Source organism: Cariama cristata, unplaced genomic scaffold (genome assembly GCF_000690535.1).
Source record: "Cariama cristata isolate BGI_N322 unplaced genomic scaffold, ASM69053v1 scaffold3292, whole genome shotgun sequence".
Classification (NCBI taxonomy): Eukaryota; Metazoa; Chordata; class Aves; order Cariamiformes; family Cariamidae; genus Cariama; species Cariama cristata.
In genome coordinates, this window is record NW_009604318.1 from 188,503 (window position 1) to 205,275 (window position 16,773).

Sequence of the window (16,773 nt, forward strand, 5' to 3'; positions counted from 1 at the left end):
CTCCAAGAACCAAGCTGGTTTCTTTACATTTCACACATCATCACCAGTAAAATGAAGCTAAACTAAGGCATCAGCTACACCGACACAGCCTCATCGGAGCCTCCCATTGCTTTTCAGTACAAGAGGCTGGGTTGTAAACAGTGCTGCTAAGAGCTTACCAGAAAGAACAGCCTCCACCCTCCCAGCAGAGCTACTCGTGTAGGCTGAGAAGCCTCTAACACACGTGAAGAGGCAGAGCTGCTAAGTAACAGGGAACCATTTTCTAAGAGCACTGTCCACTCTTAACTAAGGCTTAAACTAGGACTAGACTTAAACATCCCAAAAGTTTAACAGATGTCTAAAAGAATATGGGAAATTTTATTCTTGCAAATGCAGCGCTACTGAGGAGTTTCTAACCTCTTTTGTTTAAGAACCTATGAGAGTACTTCTCAGATATTTTAGCACTAAGAGCATAGTGAAAGGAAAACATTTCATTTGAGAAGTAAGCCCTTGATAACTGATGAGACAAGAAATCCATCCTAATTCACATTTTAGGACAAAGCAATAAAAAGCTCACGTGTTTAGAAGACTGAGGAGGCTCAAGTCCCTGCTGAAAGTAATCTGCAAGTAATTTGGGATGCTTTTGTTTCTAAACCAGCCTTGGAATCACCAGGGCCAGAAACAACGATATTTGATACTAGCAGAAAGATATAGCATTGAGCGTTTTGCTCTTCCTGCTTATAAACAATTCTCACTGAATTATCTTTAAACAAAATTTTCTGTTTTCTGCAATGGAAACGTCACCAAAAAAATTATGCAGAAAAAAATTCCAGTAGTCTACAAAACCCATGCTGCCTTGTCCCCACTCTAGAATGTTTTTCACCCAGGGTAACATTTTCAGAAGTATCTAAGTGTGGGGTTCACCTCACTTGACTTTTAGGTCTGTGTCCAGTGTCCCTCAGTGAAGACACATTCAGAGGAGGTTTATTCTGTCCCTCAGGCGCCTGACCTATGTTGCTTCCTCAACATGCTTTCTGTCGTACTTCACAAGCTATGAGGGACTTTGGACCTCTAAAATATGAGAGTCCTAGCCTTGTTTGTGGCTCGGTGTCTTTCTATTATATAAAGTCTCTCCTCTCAGATTCATAAGGTCTATCTCAGATGTTCTTGCAAGATATGTAATTTATTCAGCTACATCACGTTTTCTGTGCCTGGTTGGAACCATAGCTAGTGGGCAGTCCTGCAGATCTAACCCACTCAAAAAGCCCTTCACTGCTGGTAGACTCAGAAATAGCTCTACTCTCCTCCTGTTTAGGCTGGTCACCTCACTCCAATATTTTTCTCGCACGAAGTTTTTTTTAAATTGGCTTCATGTTCCTTTTTTTCTGGGACAGTGCAACTTCATTTCATCAGGTTCCATCAAACTTCTGCTTCTTGTCCAACTGAAGCTTCAGTGATAAACATTCCTGCCAGTTTTGCTGCCATTGTTTTCTGGTGCTTGGCACTGAGACTCACAGCCGAATACAGGATAAGAGCCTTTCCTGGTTTCATCCAGCAGAGATGAGGAACAAAGGACTCAAGATGCTGCTGGGTCAGCACCTTTTGATGTTCTTTAATTAGATCATTTTTTCCCAACCTGAGAGGCCACAATCCTCATTTAGAAGATTTTCCAGTTATCACAGCATTTGTAAGAATGCTACATACAATTTATAAATCACATACCGTAAAAAGGACTCACTATATGTATGCATTTTTATCAACTGTACAGTTTCGCTACCATTACTTTTTTATAAAAGCACATGTGACCCTTTAATGATATTGTCAACAGATTCAGCAACTGTTCAGTGTCTTCATGCTGCTTTCCCCCCTGCACAAACTTTTTGTTAGTCTGAGAGACTTTCTGCTGTCCATTCCCTCCTCCCAACAGCTAATTGTTGTCCTGCTGTTTTTACTACACTAAGAAGTATTAATTTTACCTCCTATTAATTTATCTTCACATCAATCAAATTGGGTTTGATTTTGCTCCTCTGTAAAAATGTTTTCCATGGAGAGGATGATAGCCACTCCTGAAAGTGTGCCTTAGCAAAGCACTCTCCCTGGGAGCACATAGCTTCCCATTGACTTCTGTGCGGTGTTCCTGTGCTTACATCTAGGCCAGCGCTTTAGATGTTTTGTTCATTTAGGCCTGTTTGTCACTGAGACAAAATAGGTACAACGTGAGGAGGCTTGCACTCCCCAGTCATGCCCAGCTACACCCTTGCAGTAAGCACTTCCAAGAGCCTGATATTTCAGTAGAAAGAGCATCATCTGATCTCCAGTGCTGACAGCGAGATTGGCCCTTTCTTCCCTCACATGCAGTGATTTTGATCACCCCTGCAATGCTGTTCTCTGGCTAATCTGCTAGTTTCTCCTTTCTTTTCTTGTCCAAAGCTGCTCTCACGTACAAGTGCACAGGCGACCAGTGGACAGTGTACTGCAGGGTGATCCGGGAGAAGAATCTGTGCCAAGACATGCGGTGGTATCAGCGCTGTTGCCAGACTTGCAGAGACTTTTATGCAAACAAGATGCAGCTGAAGAGTTAATGAACCTGTGCTACTTCTTAGAGTATTACAGCTATTTGTATGTAAATCACGGACTAGTAGGTCTGAGTACTGGAACTTCATGAGTTGCTACAATGTGGTGGATTCCAAAGCATACCTAATAAGACTTGAAACTAATTCTACAGACTGGATACCAAAGTAATCTGCTCATCCACCTTAAAAAAACAAACAGAAAGAGTCATCTCAAGGAGCCAATCATTTTATCGTATTTTGACATCCTTACATTTTTCATTAATGCTTTTTACTTTAATATATTAAATCACCAGCCACTGGATGGCTTGCTACCATTAAAGAAAAGGACAAGAGTTGCAAAGTGATTACATTGACTAAGGTTATGGGTACCTCCATGGAGGAAGGCCTCTGGCAAAATAATTCAGCAAAGGTAGAGACATTACTTAATCTTTTAATCTTGGCTTTCATCTGATGTTTTCAATTCCCAACAGCTATCCCACTGTGGAGTGGGCTTGGAGGGACACACATAAATGAAAGGCTTAATTTAAAGAGAGGATTTGCTGTAAATGCTTCTGAAAGCTGATAGCAGAGGATGGACATCTCTGAAATTCCTGCAGAAAACTCAGTACAATTATATCCAACATTCCAAGTCATATCTTTTAGAGTAACTAATAGGGACTGTTCTTCTTTCTAATTTTAAAACACTCTCTTTAAAACTTTAAAACTTAATCTTTAAATCTTTAAAACTCTCTCTTTTCCCCAGAATTATATAGTTTCTTTTATGAAACCTAATTTTCCTCTGAGCTTAATGAAATGGAAGCTAATTGACAGCCCTAGATAGTTATTTTTAAGCAAGAACCATTTACATGAGATGGGAGAAGCCAGAAATCATTTCATCCAGTACAGCTCACTGAGAGATTGCTTGACCTAGTCTCTCTTCAGTTTTTAGAAGTCAATCAGATAATGAGACTGAATTTTTTTTTTTTAAGAGGACCATGAAACTGGATAGGGTTGGTACAGAAACTGGATTTGGAACAACCTTTGTGTGAAGGATGGAGTGGAGAGCAGAACAGGTGTTTCCTATCTCTTGGCTCTTGTATACATCTGAGGTTATGTAGCCTTTTGAGTCAAAAGTAGTCAGGGATACAAGACATCCAAAGTGTAATCTTGAGCTTGTTGAAGCCATAAGGCTAAGACTTCCATTGCCTTCAGTAAGGGTTAGGATTTTAATCACTGTATTTTAATGCTTCCTGTCTTCCTTTTGTGGTGCTATCAGGTTTGGTGCTATCAGGTTGGTGCTATCAGAGCACTTAGCAAGTGCTGCATATATGATACTCTCTTGCATGTCTCTGCACTTTAAACCAAACTCCTCTCTGAGATGTGAGACTTGAAACGGGAGCTCTACCCAGGGCAGAGTCTGTCCCCTCCGTAAGTCATACAGATCAATGTCTCCCTATCATATCTTGCTCCAGCATGTATCATTTCCCTTGCCAGGGTCCAAGGCCAGTTGTGCAGCGGTTAAGTTACAGCCCACTCTTCATGACATGAACAGAGCCGTTTGGATGAATTGCAGCTTTGTACTCGCTCTAGAACTTGCGTGTTACTGTTTTATTCTTTGGAGATGAGTGCAGAACTAAGCCCAGCGACTGCCCCCGGCCCCTGGGCTGGTCTGGATTGCAGCTCACACCTGCCCTCAAGTTGTCTTTGTTGCTGTTGTCTCTTTTTTTCAATGCAAGGAGGGATAAAGACTCTTAGTACCTAACATATCTTTAAAACAACTTTTTCTTCCTTATTACAATCCTTTCAATATCCAGGACCTCACTGAAATAAATCATTAGCATTTTATTAAGGGCTAAGTTTATTAAGGGGACAGGGAGGTAATGTTCATCAACAGATTAATAATGTGTAGGCTCGACGTTTGCATCTGTGCTTATTAGTGCAAATGAGCGTGTGTGTGCGCACAAGAGCTGGCCTGTATGCACAAAGGCACATTTGCACACAGTCTTTTCTCAAGTGCCTGTCTCGAATAGATCTGCTTTCCAATGCCCCAGATGATTTTCTCTATCAGGGAAATGATTCCAACTTGGTTTTTGTTATACTGGATGTTCTTTTGGCATCTTATAGTCAGAATCAGACCTCCTTCTTCTGTTATTCCCACCCTGTAGCCCAAACACAGAGGTTGTGTAACTACTTAGCAAGTAATCAATGGAAAATGTTGCTGGCAAGGGTGACAGGGAAGACTTAGGCAATACGACGGTGATGTTCAGTTAGGCAAGTCAATAGCTAGATGCACTGCTAATAGAAAATTCCGAGAGATCAGACAGAGCCCAGAGGACCTGATTTATATTGGTAATTCACAGTGGTAGTTTTCCCCCCCTTGCCTGCTGTCATACCCTGCCGTAACACAGCCCTGCCTGTACAACAGGGCCATGCCTGACCTTGCTGCCTCCCAGCAGTTTGGCTGAGATGGGTCCCCTTACATCCTTCACTTGCTTTGGAGTTTGCTGTTTTTCTTTTAATGGGCAACATTTGCCCATGAAGCGGCCTGGCCCAATGAAACGCCACCCACTTGCTGATCGGTTTTGGCATTACTAACACTCAAGTTGGGCTGTTGAAGGATTTGCCATAGGGCTTCTCTGTTATCTTGGAAGAATAGCATGTGCATTTATTATTAATGGGAATCAAAGGTGCTTTTAAATAGCAGGGGTCATTTTTCCTTCCGGTGCTGATCTGTCACCCTCTCTAGGAAAAAGGTGGGCTCCTAGAAAGGTGCATAGGAAAGGAAGGATTTTAATTCTTATGTTTTTCACTAATGGCCACTGTCCAGAACAGGATACTAGGCTAGTTAGACCTGTGGCCTGTCCCAGTATGCTAGGTCCTGGACTTCAGAGGACATTTGGGTCTGAGTTCTGGGTCCTACCTAAGAAAACGTGTATTTACAAGGAATTCTTTTGAATGTCTGAGCACTGAAAAAAAACCACCTCGCTTGCTCGCGCAGCCCATAGATTAGCATGCATCGACCTTTTTTTTTTTTTTTAATAATCAGAAGCCAACATTAGTTAAAAAAAGATGGCACAACACAGCTCCATTTTATTACATTCTCTTACTTCATATGGTGACAACCTTCCCATTTTATAATAGTCAGAAAAATAATAATAGAAAGTTTAATTCTGTTCAATACTCCTGCACTTCTGTTTTGTATCATTTTATAGGAGCTTTACTATGAATTTACAGCTATGCTCTGCCCTCAGTTACTACATACTGGTGAAAAGAAAGCTGTTTGTTTCAGTGTATCTATGACAATACTTTTTTTTAGTTGTTCGTAAGAAATTGACGCTCTTTTGATTACAGTGGTGGTATTTCCATAGTGTAAACAATACTCTGTACTGTTACTAAAGTACTGTACATTTCTAGTTGCACAATTGTGTTATTGAGTGTAGATTCTCACTATCTCATGTATGGTGCTATTTTTTTGTTGGTGGAAAAGAATCTTAGCAGTCGATTATTGCTTGATATTTTATTATAATACAGGGATATATTCTCCATGGCAATAATATCATTTAAGTTTTTCATTACAGAGTGAAATGTATATATTTTTCCATTAGCTAATTTGCATATGTACTGTATCCATGGTAATTTTCTTTTTGGTGCTGGTTATAAATAGAAATGATAAAAACAGTCAAACTGAATGGAACCAGTTGTAAATGAAAACTAAAAAAAAAAAAAAGGAAAGAGGATCATTGCATTCTAAAAAAAATTGAGTATGTTGAATAATAAATTTATTTTTTCCATAACAACTTTAATAAGGTTTCTGAACTTGAAAAAAATACAAAGCAAACCAAACAGCTAGCATGCAAATTAAAAGGAGTGAAGCTGTAAGTAGTACATTATTCATCTGTGTAATACTGGACTGAGACTGGGATTGGGTCAAGTCCAGGCCAACTATTTGATAGCTGTGGTAGGTGTAAATGGTCATTTGTCAGTAAAATTCTGGCATCTCAGAGTTCTCTGTGTGCTAACAAATCAAGAAACGATGGGTCTTGCCCCAGTCGGGTTGCAAAATCAAGCACAGGGAATGTTAATACCTGATGAATGCCTTGCAAGGTCTGTGGTCAGTGACACAACAGTAGAAAATGCCCGTCTGGAAAAAGTGAGCCAGGCTCCGTTTGGGGTATCGCGGTGTACGCCTGAGCGGGCTGCGGGGAAGCTAAAGCTTATGCAGGGGGGGGCATTTTGCAAGTGCTTTTGGGAAAGGTTGCTTTCGATGTGTGTTGGAGCTGAGATGAAGCGGCAGCTTGCTGTATGTTTAGTGGTAGCTGCTCCACAGGCACAACCTGATAATGAAGACTGTTGAGCATGTGGAAATTTATATTGGAGCAAAACTATCCCATCCATTGGAAAGGTATCTACGTAACCTAGCTGCACATTTCCCTGGTGTGAAATAAACAGAATTACTTCAGTGCCAAGTGTTTTGGATGTCTTTGTTGTAGGCACTAGCCAGAATCTTTGTACTATTTAACTTCCCCCTCAGCATGGCGAAGATGTTTTTTGCAGACAGTTGCACAGAGATATGCCTGTAGGATCCTCTCCCATCCTGTCTTACAAAAATGCCGTCATCTGTATCCCATTCCAGCTCAATTCTTGTTAAAAGGACACTTCTTGGAGATGAGAGCAGCATCTTTCTAAAGCAGCCTTAAAAACCAACCAAAGGTTGATGTGAGAGTCCTCCTCCCAAAATGATTTCCAGAAATTGAGTTTATACTTGTATTAAAAATGGAGCTCATTTACTGATCTCACGCTGGCTTCTTGGTAATGGCACAACAGTGATAGGCTTCCTCGTTTTCAGAGGTAGCCTTAGGAGATAGCAGCCCGGCTGCCATCATATGTATGACTGTTAACAGCAGCAAAATTGTAGAAACTCCATCCAAGTGTTGCTGTATATTAACACATCATTGTGTTTGTGTATTGCCTGGAGTCAACATATGATTGCAATTGTTGACCTGTTTAAACACTAAAACATAGCTATAAGCCTTTGGAAGCCAAAAGGCTTTACATTAAGCTGGGATATGGCAATGGGTGAGAGGGGTGTAAGGAATGCTGTCATACATTTGGCTTGAAATTTTCCTGGTATGTGCCAATATCTTTTTTATAAATCCAGTAGGCTTATAGTAGTTTGCCTATTTTGCATGTAGGAGTTTGCTGTTTTTCTCTTATTCCTAATCCCCGTCATCTAACCAAGAGATCAGATGATTTGAAGCCATTGTCGTTCCCTGGGATCTCAGTCATCTTTTTATTTAAGACACCTCAGCCAAGATCATTAAAGGCAGGTGGGGTTGGATGGCTCTGGTGCTCTGGCATAAAGGTACGAGGACAGTATAATCTCTCCTCAGCGGCTTGGAGCTCAGTTCTGCCTCCACCAACTCCACCTGCTTCCTTCACTCTCTTGCAAGTCCTGGTGTACACGGCAGCCTTAGCTGTCTCTGGGTCCCTTGCAGCAAACTGGCAGGACCCTGCTTTCTCTGGAAGCAAATTTCTTCCCCAAAAGCTCAATATGGATCACCATACCCTGGCATCAGCCCCACGCATCACCAAGAGTACTACTGTTGGAGGACCTTGTTGTGAAAACCGCATCTTCCTTTGTGCTTTCCCCAACACCACATGGTCCGTCGGGAAAGGTATGTTTTCTTCTTATTGAAAAGTGTCGGCGCAAACACCAATATGTTGTGGAGTTCCAGGCAGAGAAGAACCGTACCAGATGCACTCACATTCAATGCACTCACTTCTGATGGTGTAAGAAAAGAAGCCCTGGTAACCTACTTGCTGACAAGGTACTTACCTCACTTGTTGTCCTGATGCTGTATGAATATAGTGCAGCCAGAAACATGCAGGCTGTGGGAACTGCTCCTGAACAGCGTTTCTTCTTTGAGTACTTGGGCCTGTGCTGAACATGTTTGATAATACTTCTCCATGCAACTTGCACTTCAGCATGCTTCAAGATACTTGATTTGAAGGCAGGTCAGTAGGAAGACAAGAGTTGTTCAAATGCTGCTAATGCAGAAACACCAGTTATCTTTTCTGTGTGTGGGTTTTTTTTGTCCTTTTATCATGTCTCTGGCTTCTCTTCACACTCTTTAGAAATGGGCTGGTCTGCCTGGAGAGAGACTTTACAACAGCATAACTGCCTTGGACAAGCAGGACTGAAGCATCTTCACTTGGATGGGAAGAATTGTCTGTTTGTAAAAGGAGAGTTTAAACAAGAGAGTATAGAAGCAGAGAGGGACCACAAACACCACCTAGCAGTAACTACGCAGAAGGTAATCAGAGAGTCTCCAAAGCTGACCTTCATGTGTCTTGCATCGCCTCGTCTCCTTTCATGCCACTTTCATGTGACAGACCCCACAAAGAATGCCTGGAGACTGCGCTGTACCACATTTATTATTTTGTCAGAGCGGCCGGGTCTGCCAAATGGTGGCCAGACAGTCAGACAGACTTTCCCAATTAGCAGAGTCCTGCAGCTGATGTCTGGGGCTTGCATATGTGTTCCCTGCGCGTTACCACAGCCGAGACACTGGCCAGGTCCACGTGGTCTGGGGTAGGGATCCACCTCGGCCACCGGGCTGGAGAGAAGCAACTGGGCTTTCTTGAAAGTTGTGGTTTCCCTCGGCTCCTCTTGTTTGGCTGTGAAAGGCTTCTGTTTGGGTATTTCATCCTTTCATCCCTCTGTGGCCTGAGTGGAGCTGGAGCCTCCAGTGTGACTTGTCTGGGTCATGTCACAGGCCTTGGCATCCTCCTCGACCACGGGAGGGAGTGACTCTGCACGCTCGCCGTGGTGGAGCCCACAGGACATCGGCGTGTGGGGCTGGCTCCTGGCACAACTCAGTCTCCAGGTGAGCCCTTGCATCCTCTGTGTCTGCAGCCTCTCCCCAGCCTCGGGGGCTTATAGTAGTCCCAACGTAACGCCAGAGATGTTTGCATTGTCCTTCCTCCTCTATTTCCCACAGACACACTTTGTGGCCTTGCCCTCCCTGCATGATCATTGTCCCTTTCCCCTCTTGCTCTGCTTGCAGCTGCTTTGTTCCCCACAAACTTGCTTTGCACCCACCAGAAACTTGGCCATCTTTGTAGTCTATGCAAAATACCTTCCTTCATGTGCTCAAGTGCACTTAATCTCCTCCGTCAGCCCTCCTAAGAAAACTTGTTTTTCTCATTGTACTCACGTAGTCACCTTATGACTCCACTCACTGTTGCTTTCTGAATGTTTTTTGTTCTGAAGTCTTTCATAATAATTCAGTGTTCTTTGTGCAGTGGCACTTACAATCTACACCCAGACATGTGGACACTGGAAGGCCGTGCCCAAAGAAATGGTCCTTCTCTCAAGAGCTTGCAGACCACAGGTGGTCCTGGGGAAAAGGCAAGATTCCCAAAGCAGCTAGCTGGGGTTATTGGCAGCAGCAATCTGAAAAGGCATGGAGATGAGCATAAACCGCTTCTGAATTGAGTGAGCAAGGCTGTCTGCGGTTACTGCACTGGCAAGGGAGGGAAAGGGGTATTCCCCACTGGTTTTATATCCTCAGACACATTTCTTGTTATTGCAAGTAGCAAAGGGTAAAATTCACATCACTTCAGAGATGCCTCTTAGAGAAACTGGGCTGCAAGATCCAGCCCCAAGCCTGGATACTGCTCAGAGTGTGGGCTGGCAGAGAGGGAAATGCTCGTTTGTTCAGCGGGAGGAGAGCGCTGGTAGCACGCCAGTCTGTACGGCTGGCTCCGCTACCCCAAAAAGCATCAGCTGGTGAAAGATCACTGACGGTTTTCTGTAAGGTCACCGCATACTACAACATCATGGTGCAGCCATCCTGGAGACAGGCAGTGAAACTATTCAGACGGTCGAATTGGTGAAAAGGGGGTATCCTTTAACAGGATCTTCAGGTTGCACAAAGATCAGTGCAACCACGGCCTGGCCAGGAAAGCCAGACAAGCCATTCTTGAGGGTTTTTTTCATTTTCTTGGAAAATACATTATTTGAACATTTTGCAGCTTCCATTTATTTCCCCAGCTCTGTATTTTTCCCCTTGATTTTGTCTCTAATGGCAAAAAGACCCAACCAGACTGCAGCTTTGTTTGGCACCAAACTTTCCTCCTGAGATGATCGCACAAGAAGTCTTTTATCACTTCGGCGGCTCTGAGCCAGAGCTGCTTGTGGTGGAAGTCGCCAGGACTGTAACCCTGGGCTGTCGTGGGACGAGAGTCAAGCTCAGGCTGTCAGCAAGGCGAGTTGCAGCAGTCGGAGCCCCTGCCAGGACACGTCAGTACTTCTGAGCGTGCTTCCCCCGGCGCTGCTCTCATTAAGGAAAAGGTATGAAATCCACATCTAGATTGAACGAGTGCTTTAAAAAAATTAAGTGTGTTTTAAAATATAAATCCTGTCCAGGATCATGGTCTAATTCCTTAGGAAATCACTATAAATTGAACCTCCCCTGCTCCCCACTGCCTAATAACAACGCGTCACATCTCGGTTTTCTCACAGAGCTGATTCACTTTCTGTGCCACTTGTGCTGTGTTGGCTTTAGCACCATCGCTTCTACTTTATGCCCAGGTTTGTGTCAAGGAAAGAGGGCCCTGCTGAGCTACCGGACTGCCGCTCTTCTTCCCCCCATCATTTCACAACACTGGCCAACAATACCTTGAGGAGAGGACTGTGACACTGAGCCCAAGAAATGCTGTCCGACACATTTCCCAGAGGGTAAGGAAGATTCCAGCCATTTTTTTTCCCAACCATGTTTTGCTGAAGAAACAATTTTAAAGGGGAAAAAGAAAAACCACATAATTGTGTAAGCAAGAAAACAGCTTTCTGCGGGTTCCCAGGTATTTATGTGCCATTCTGTCCACAGTGTTATTAGCAATAACATTGCCTGTGGCTGGCTGACTGTTAAGGACGGATGGTTTTGCAACAGCTGTGTGCACAGTACCTTCCTTCGCAAGCAATGCCTTTTCCCTGGCTGTCCCCGTGGCTCAGTTTATTTGTATGCAAGGCAACTGCGAGGTTATCAAGGCTTTCCATCAGCTGTACAAACTCACAGCAGAATCAGCTGTGTGTGTGTCCCTTTCTGAGAATTATAGGTTTTGGGGTAGTAGGTTCTTGGGCAGCTCTTATGAGAGATCTGGTCTTTCTTGTATGTCTCTCTAGAGGAATTGCTGCCTATGCTTACACTACAAGCTGTGGAGTATCTATAGCCATATATGTAAGAAAGAAAAAGCATATTTGCTTGTTTGTTTTCCAACCTCCTCGTAGAATGGTTCTAAAAGCAGAAGTATCTTTCACTATGGAAAAAAATTGACAAAAACATCCTCATATTTGTCAAAATTTTCTTAGATGTTTTTCAGGGTATCACTAAGACTTGCCAGGCACCTCCCCTTTCCTCCCCTGCCTTACCCCAAATACTTCCATTTTGGGCTAAAAAATCTCAAGTTTGGGATTTTTTTTGACCAACAATGTCAGCCAAAACCCAACCTCTTTTCTCTAATTTTTCCACTTAATTTTTAAACTGTCTTCTGGCAAAACAGAAATATTGTTTTGATGGAAATTTTTCAACCAGCTCTGCTCATTAGTTTCTGCCAACAGTCATACAGGCAAAACAGTGCATCTTCCAAGAGAGGAGACTATCCGAAGGGCCGAACATGAAGCAGGCGATGACTAACGCTTCTCTCCCCAACCCTGTGCCCCGGCCAGCACTGTGCTCTTTTGCAGGCCTCAGCCCTTAATGAGAGCCATCTTTCTAGAGATGTTTCCAGCCTAAATCTCTCTTGGCAAGTCAACTCAGTAATTCAGGTACTTTGCCAGGTTGAAGGAAGGTGTGGCACAGAAGGATCTCCTCTGACCAAAGGACTGCGAGGGCTCAGAAGAACCATGTTGTGCAGCTCTTATCTGCGTTGACTAATATTTGGACCCCTCCAGGCAAGTACCAGTTGGCAGAGGAGGGTGGGGAGATGGGGCTAGTCCAGCTCACTTTCAGAGCAAGCTTCAGTGTGCTGTTGTTTAACGGAGATGTTTAGATACGGCAGCAGCTGAGCCATGCACAGCCATGAGCAGTCTCCAGTGTAACCCTGAGGACCTCCAGGGACGAGATCCTAAAGTGGCTGATGGGCTGCAATACCACCAGTCACATCACTGCTGTGTGTCTATTACCCATCTGTCCATGAGGAAGGGGTTTTTCACACTGAATCTGGAGCGTGAATTCAAGGGGAGCCCAATGCCTCTCGTTTCCCGGGTTCTTGTGATGAACCGGGAAACAAAGAAGGAAGATGTTCTTGCAGAGTGGGGCAGAAGCCGAATTTCAAGGTTTGGCCTCTGCAGCCAAAGGAGCATCTGCCAATTGGCCACATGGGCAGTCTCCTCAGGGGACAGCCATTCCTCAGCAGTCCCTAATATTTGCAAAGTGCCCTGAGATCTTTCTAGAGAAAGACCTTTTAGTTTATAGCCCTTCTCTGACCATTCCTAATTTTAGAGAGTTAACTTAGGAACAGGAAATACAGTGACTAAAGGTAAGCCATTAATATTAAATTCTACCCTTTGCCAAATAGTCTTGTGTTATCTTTACTCTTTCATGAAATATTTTCCAGTTTTCCTTGCAGGGCATTCTTTACAGGGGTAGCAACTGAGGAGCTGTAACTTGGCACATCTCCACCTGCTTTTCTGTAGCAGTGCACATTTGTGCTCTGGGATTTGAAGAATTTCCTTTGCCTCTAGAATTGATATGCAAACAGTCAGCTGTACAGACATCAATCTGTCCAGTAGACATGCCGCGTGACCTAAGAAATAATACAGGTGGTCAGCACCATGCTGGTGACTCCTGAATTTCTGGAGCAAACAGACTCATTTTACTATGTCTAGAAGACAGGAGGTCCTGTATACACCCTCCAGTAACGTAATCTGCTGTGCTTGACTGATCACAAAACACCCACCAAGATTTCCCTAACAAAATTCTTGAGTTTTGCCAAGGAAAGCAAAGATTTGCAGGAAATGAGAGCTGTGACCTTGCCACCTCACAAATACCTTGGAGATCTTGAGATGCTCATCTCAGCAGAGAGATGCTCGTGCCAGAGCAAATGTAGAGCCCTGTGTGGTCAGGGCACAGCTCTTCCAGCATCCCTTTCTTTACCTCCTCCAATAGACATCAACTCTGTTGTGATAAAAGCAGAAATGGGCCAACTTGGTCTTCTCCTGCCTGTTTGCTGTGTTGCTGTCAGTAAGTCACGCTATGTATAGGTACTACTATGTGAGCAGGTGCGGAATGAGGGATGTTAAGACTGGGAGAGATGAATGTTGCTAGCTGTATAACCCAGCTCATAGCATTTCCCCCACTAGTGATTTCATCACAGCCAAAAACTGTGTGCTTGAGCTGCTGTGCACCCTGTGGGCAGTTAAAACCTGAGGGAAACATCTCAGAAAGAAAGAAATGGGACTCCAGAGAGCCCCGTAACTGTAAGTAAGTTGTTCTCGAGGGCGATCGCCATTTCTGTTAAAAAAGAAGTCTTTCATTTCCCATTGATACTTCCCAGGTTGCAAGGAGAGCCATTCTTCTACTCCTGAAGGCTCTAGCTGCAGACACAGCCTTGGAAGGGAAGCTTGCTCTCATGGCTACGGCAAAGGAATGGGAAGCACGAGATCTGGCATGAAGTCCCGCTCCCATTGAAGCCAGTGGGATGTTTGCCATTGGCTTCAGGGGAAGCCAAGATTTCAGTCTGCAGCCAGATTTGCTGGTGTGTTGAGCTATGCTGTGAGCAGAACCAGAAAGGGTTCTTGGTCTCCTGATAAAGCTGTTACTGCCTCAGCTCCTCTGCTGCAGATAGCCGGTTTCTCACCTCACATTGCCCCCTGCTTGCTTTCATGTTTTCAAATCTTATTCTTGGGCCAGAAACTCTTTAAAGAAGAGATTGGCTGCATGGTTTATGGCTGTTCTATTGTCCCATGACTGAAGCTCCTGGACGTCCCACCACCAAAATCATCCCCTCCGTTATGGATTATGGACAATGCAACAGAATGGCATAAAGCTGGGACAAGTGGCTTAAATTAAGTAAAACATATGGGATTTGCTCCAGGTAAATAACTCTGCCTTTTCCTTCAGGCAGTGGCTTGAATCAGCTCCAGAATTAACTCTGAGTGGTTCAAGAGAGCCTGAAGAGATTGTAAAGGTGGTCCAGGGACAGGCTTCCCTGCTTCACACCCTCACACCAACATGAACTGTTGGGAATCTTGATATTTATAAGCACCCCTTTTTCTCCCGTCTCCTCTCTTTCAAGGTTAGGTGGAAGCCAAATTGTGTTAGTGATGAGCCGTGGTATAGGTACTCATAAGCCTGATAGTAAACCTTTCCCAAATTATTATTGTTCCCCCTGCTAATAAGCCAACTCAAGGGTTGCCATGCTGCTGTAGTGACTGAAGTGTTACGTAGTGCTCTATAGAGTGCTCCGAATGCATCACATGCCCCTGTGCCAGCTCTTGCAACCCACGCAGCACCCACATTTGGGCAGGGTTTGTGCCCTCCTCTGAAAAGCAGGTGAAGGAAGCCATCTCAGAGTAGACTGAGATTATTGTGTTATACCAAGCAGCCCCGTTTTGGCCTATACCGGTCCCCTTGTTTTTATTTGAATGGACACATGATGGAGCCTCTGTATGCCAAGGAAAAGGAACATCACAACTAATTCTCGTTCTTTATTTGTATTTCTCCCTGATCAGGACGTCTCTTTCTATTCATTATGTGGGTTTGGTCTCTGCTGCCCCTTTCTGGGAACATCTGTAAACGCATCACATCTGTAAAAAAAGGCATGAAGGTTTTTATCTCCAAGACCAAGATGCTGCCCTGGCTTTCCTCACCTCTCCAGATGCCACATGTTTGACAGCATCTTCTCCTCCTGGCTAGCCATAGCTTGTGTTCTCTGGCCATCTGGGACTTGACCTCCTTCCTTTGACATTGCCACAAAGAGTAGCTGGTGGGAGCAGCTTTCTGGTAAGTTCAAACCATTGTGATATATTTTTTCCCCACAAGTAAGGAGTTTGTAAGGGTGGACGCTTAAAGTCGAGGTAACGTTGATCATATAGAGATCCACAGCTAATAGCTTTACTGTGATTTTTCTCCAGCAAGTTGAAGCAAAGCTATCCAGAAGCTCAGCACTGGTGCAGGAGTGCACCCCAGTGTTACCTCTTTAGGCACAAAGATTTTTACAGGCAAAAATACTATTTCTTCCAGTAATAAATGGGGAAGAATGGGGAGGAAAGCAAAGAAAAAAACCCAAACGATCCAGTATTTTCTTCTGATTGCTTAGCTTAGCTCTGCAGCACCATTTCACATCTATCGTTCACATCATTCTGAGGTTGTTCCCCAAGAGTATCTTATCAACAGATCCTTTCTCAACTTAGTGACTGCTTCTGAGCCAATTTTTTTTTTTCTGGTTCAGTGACTGCACAATGTTTGCATGAACTTTAAACTATCAACTTGTTGCTCTTCTATTTTCTTTGCTAATATGATCCCCACCAGTTCTCATGTTTCCTAGAGCAAGCACAATCAAACAAAATGAATCAGAATAAACAGAATTAGTGCTCGTTCTTTCTTATCAACATGCCTGTAAGTTTTTTTCTCTGTTAGCAAATTCAATCCAGCTACTTTTGCTCACGTTAATTCACTGTAGCTGCTATCCCCAGGTGGTGGGTTACACGTAACGATGAGATGAGGGGACAGTGCTTTGCTTTTAGTAAGACCTCAACATTTGTGTCTTGACTTTTAAGGAATGGGTCGGGGGGGTTACCTGATCCACTGCTGCCTGGTTCTCTGTGATATTCATTCTGTTGCTGGTAAGGTCCCACCTGGGAGCAGAAAGGAAAGATGAGACTTTGTACCTTTCATCTGCTCATTTGCCACCTTAATTCTCCTAATAGTCCCTCTTCCTCCTTCCTTTTTCTTTTCCTCTTGTACTTGGTCCGATTTTAGCACTCCAAGAGGCAGCACAGGGTCCTGACACGGCTTCCCCAGGATCCTGGCAGATTTAAAGGCCAAGCATCATGGCAACATGCTCCCATGCACCCACATACCATGTTGACAGTCTCCTCGTGGGCATGACCCTGGAGCCAGCTTCTCAGGGAGGAGACCATGGTGCAACTCCCTTCTTGCATCCAAGCCTTAGACCTACAAAGTCTTCCCTGTGAGGTTGGTGTCTACATGGTGAGACTGGACTGTGGGCCCATGAG

The 16,773-nt window shown here is 44.0% G+C and overlaps 1 protein-coding gene across 1 annotated transcript in view; it reads left to right on the forward strand.

The window, feature by feature from the left end:
• ADAMTS17 (ADAM metallopeptidase with thrombospondin type 1 motif, 17) overlaps positions 1-2,865 on the forward strand; it is a 181,495-nt gene extending 178,630 nt beyond the window's left edge. Inside the window, exon 22 of the mRNA XM_009695531.1 lies at positions 2,410-2,865. Within this exon, the coding sequence (XP_009693833.1) occupies positions 2,410-2,561 (152 nt within the window). The 3' untranslated portion in view covers positions 2,562-2,865. The remainder of the gene's footprint in view (positions 1-2,409) is intronic.
• The last annotated feature ends 13,908 nt before the right edge of the window (positions 2,866-16,773 follow it).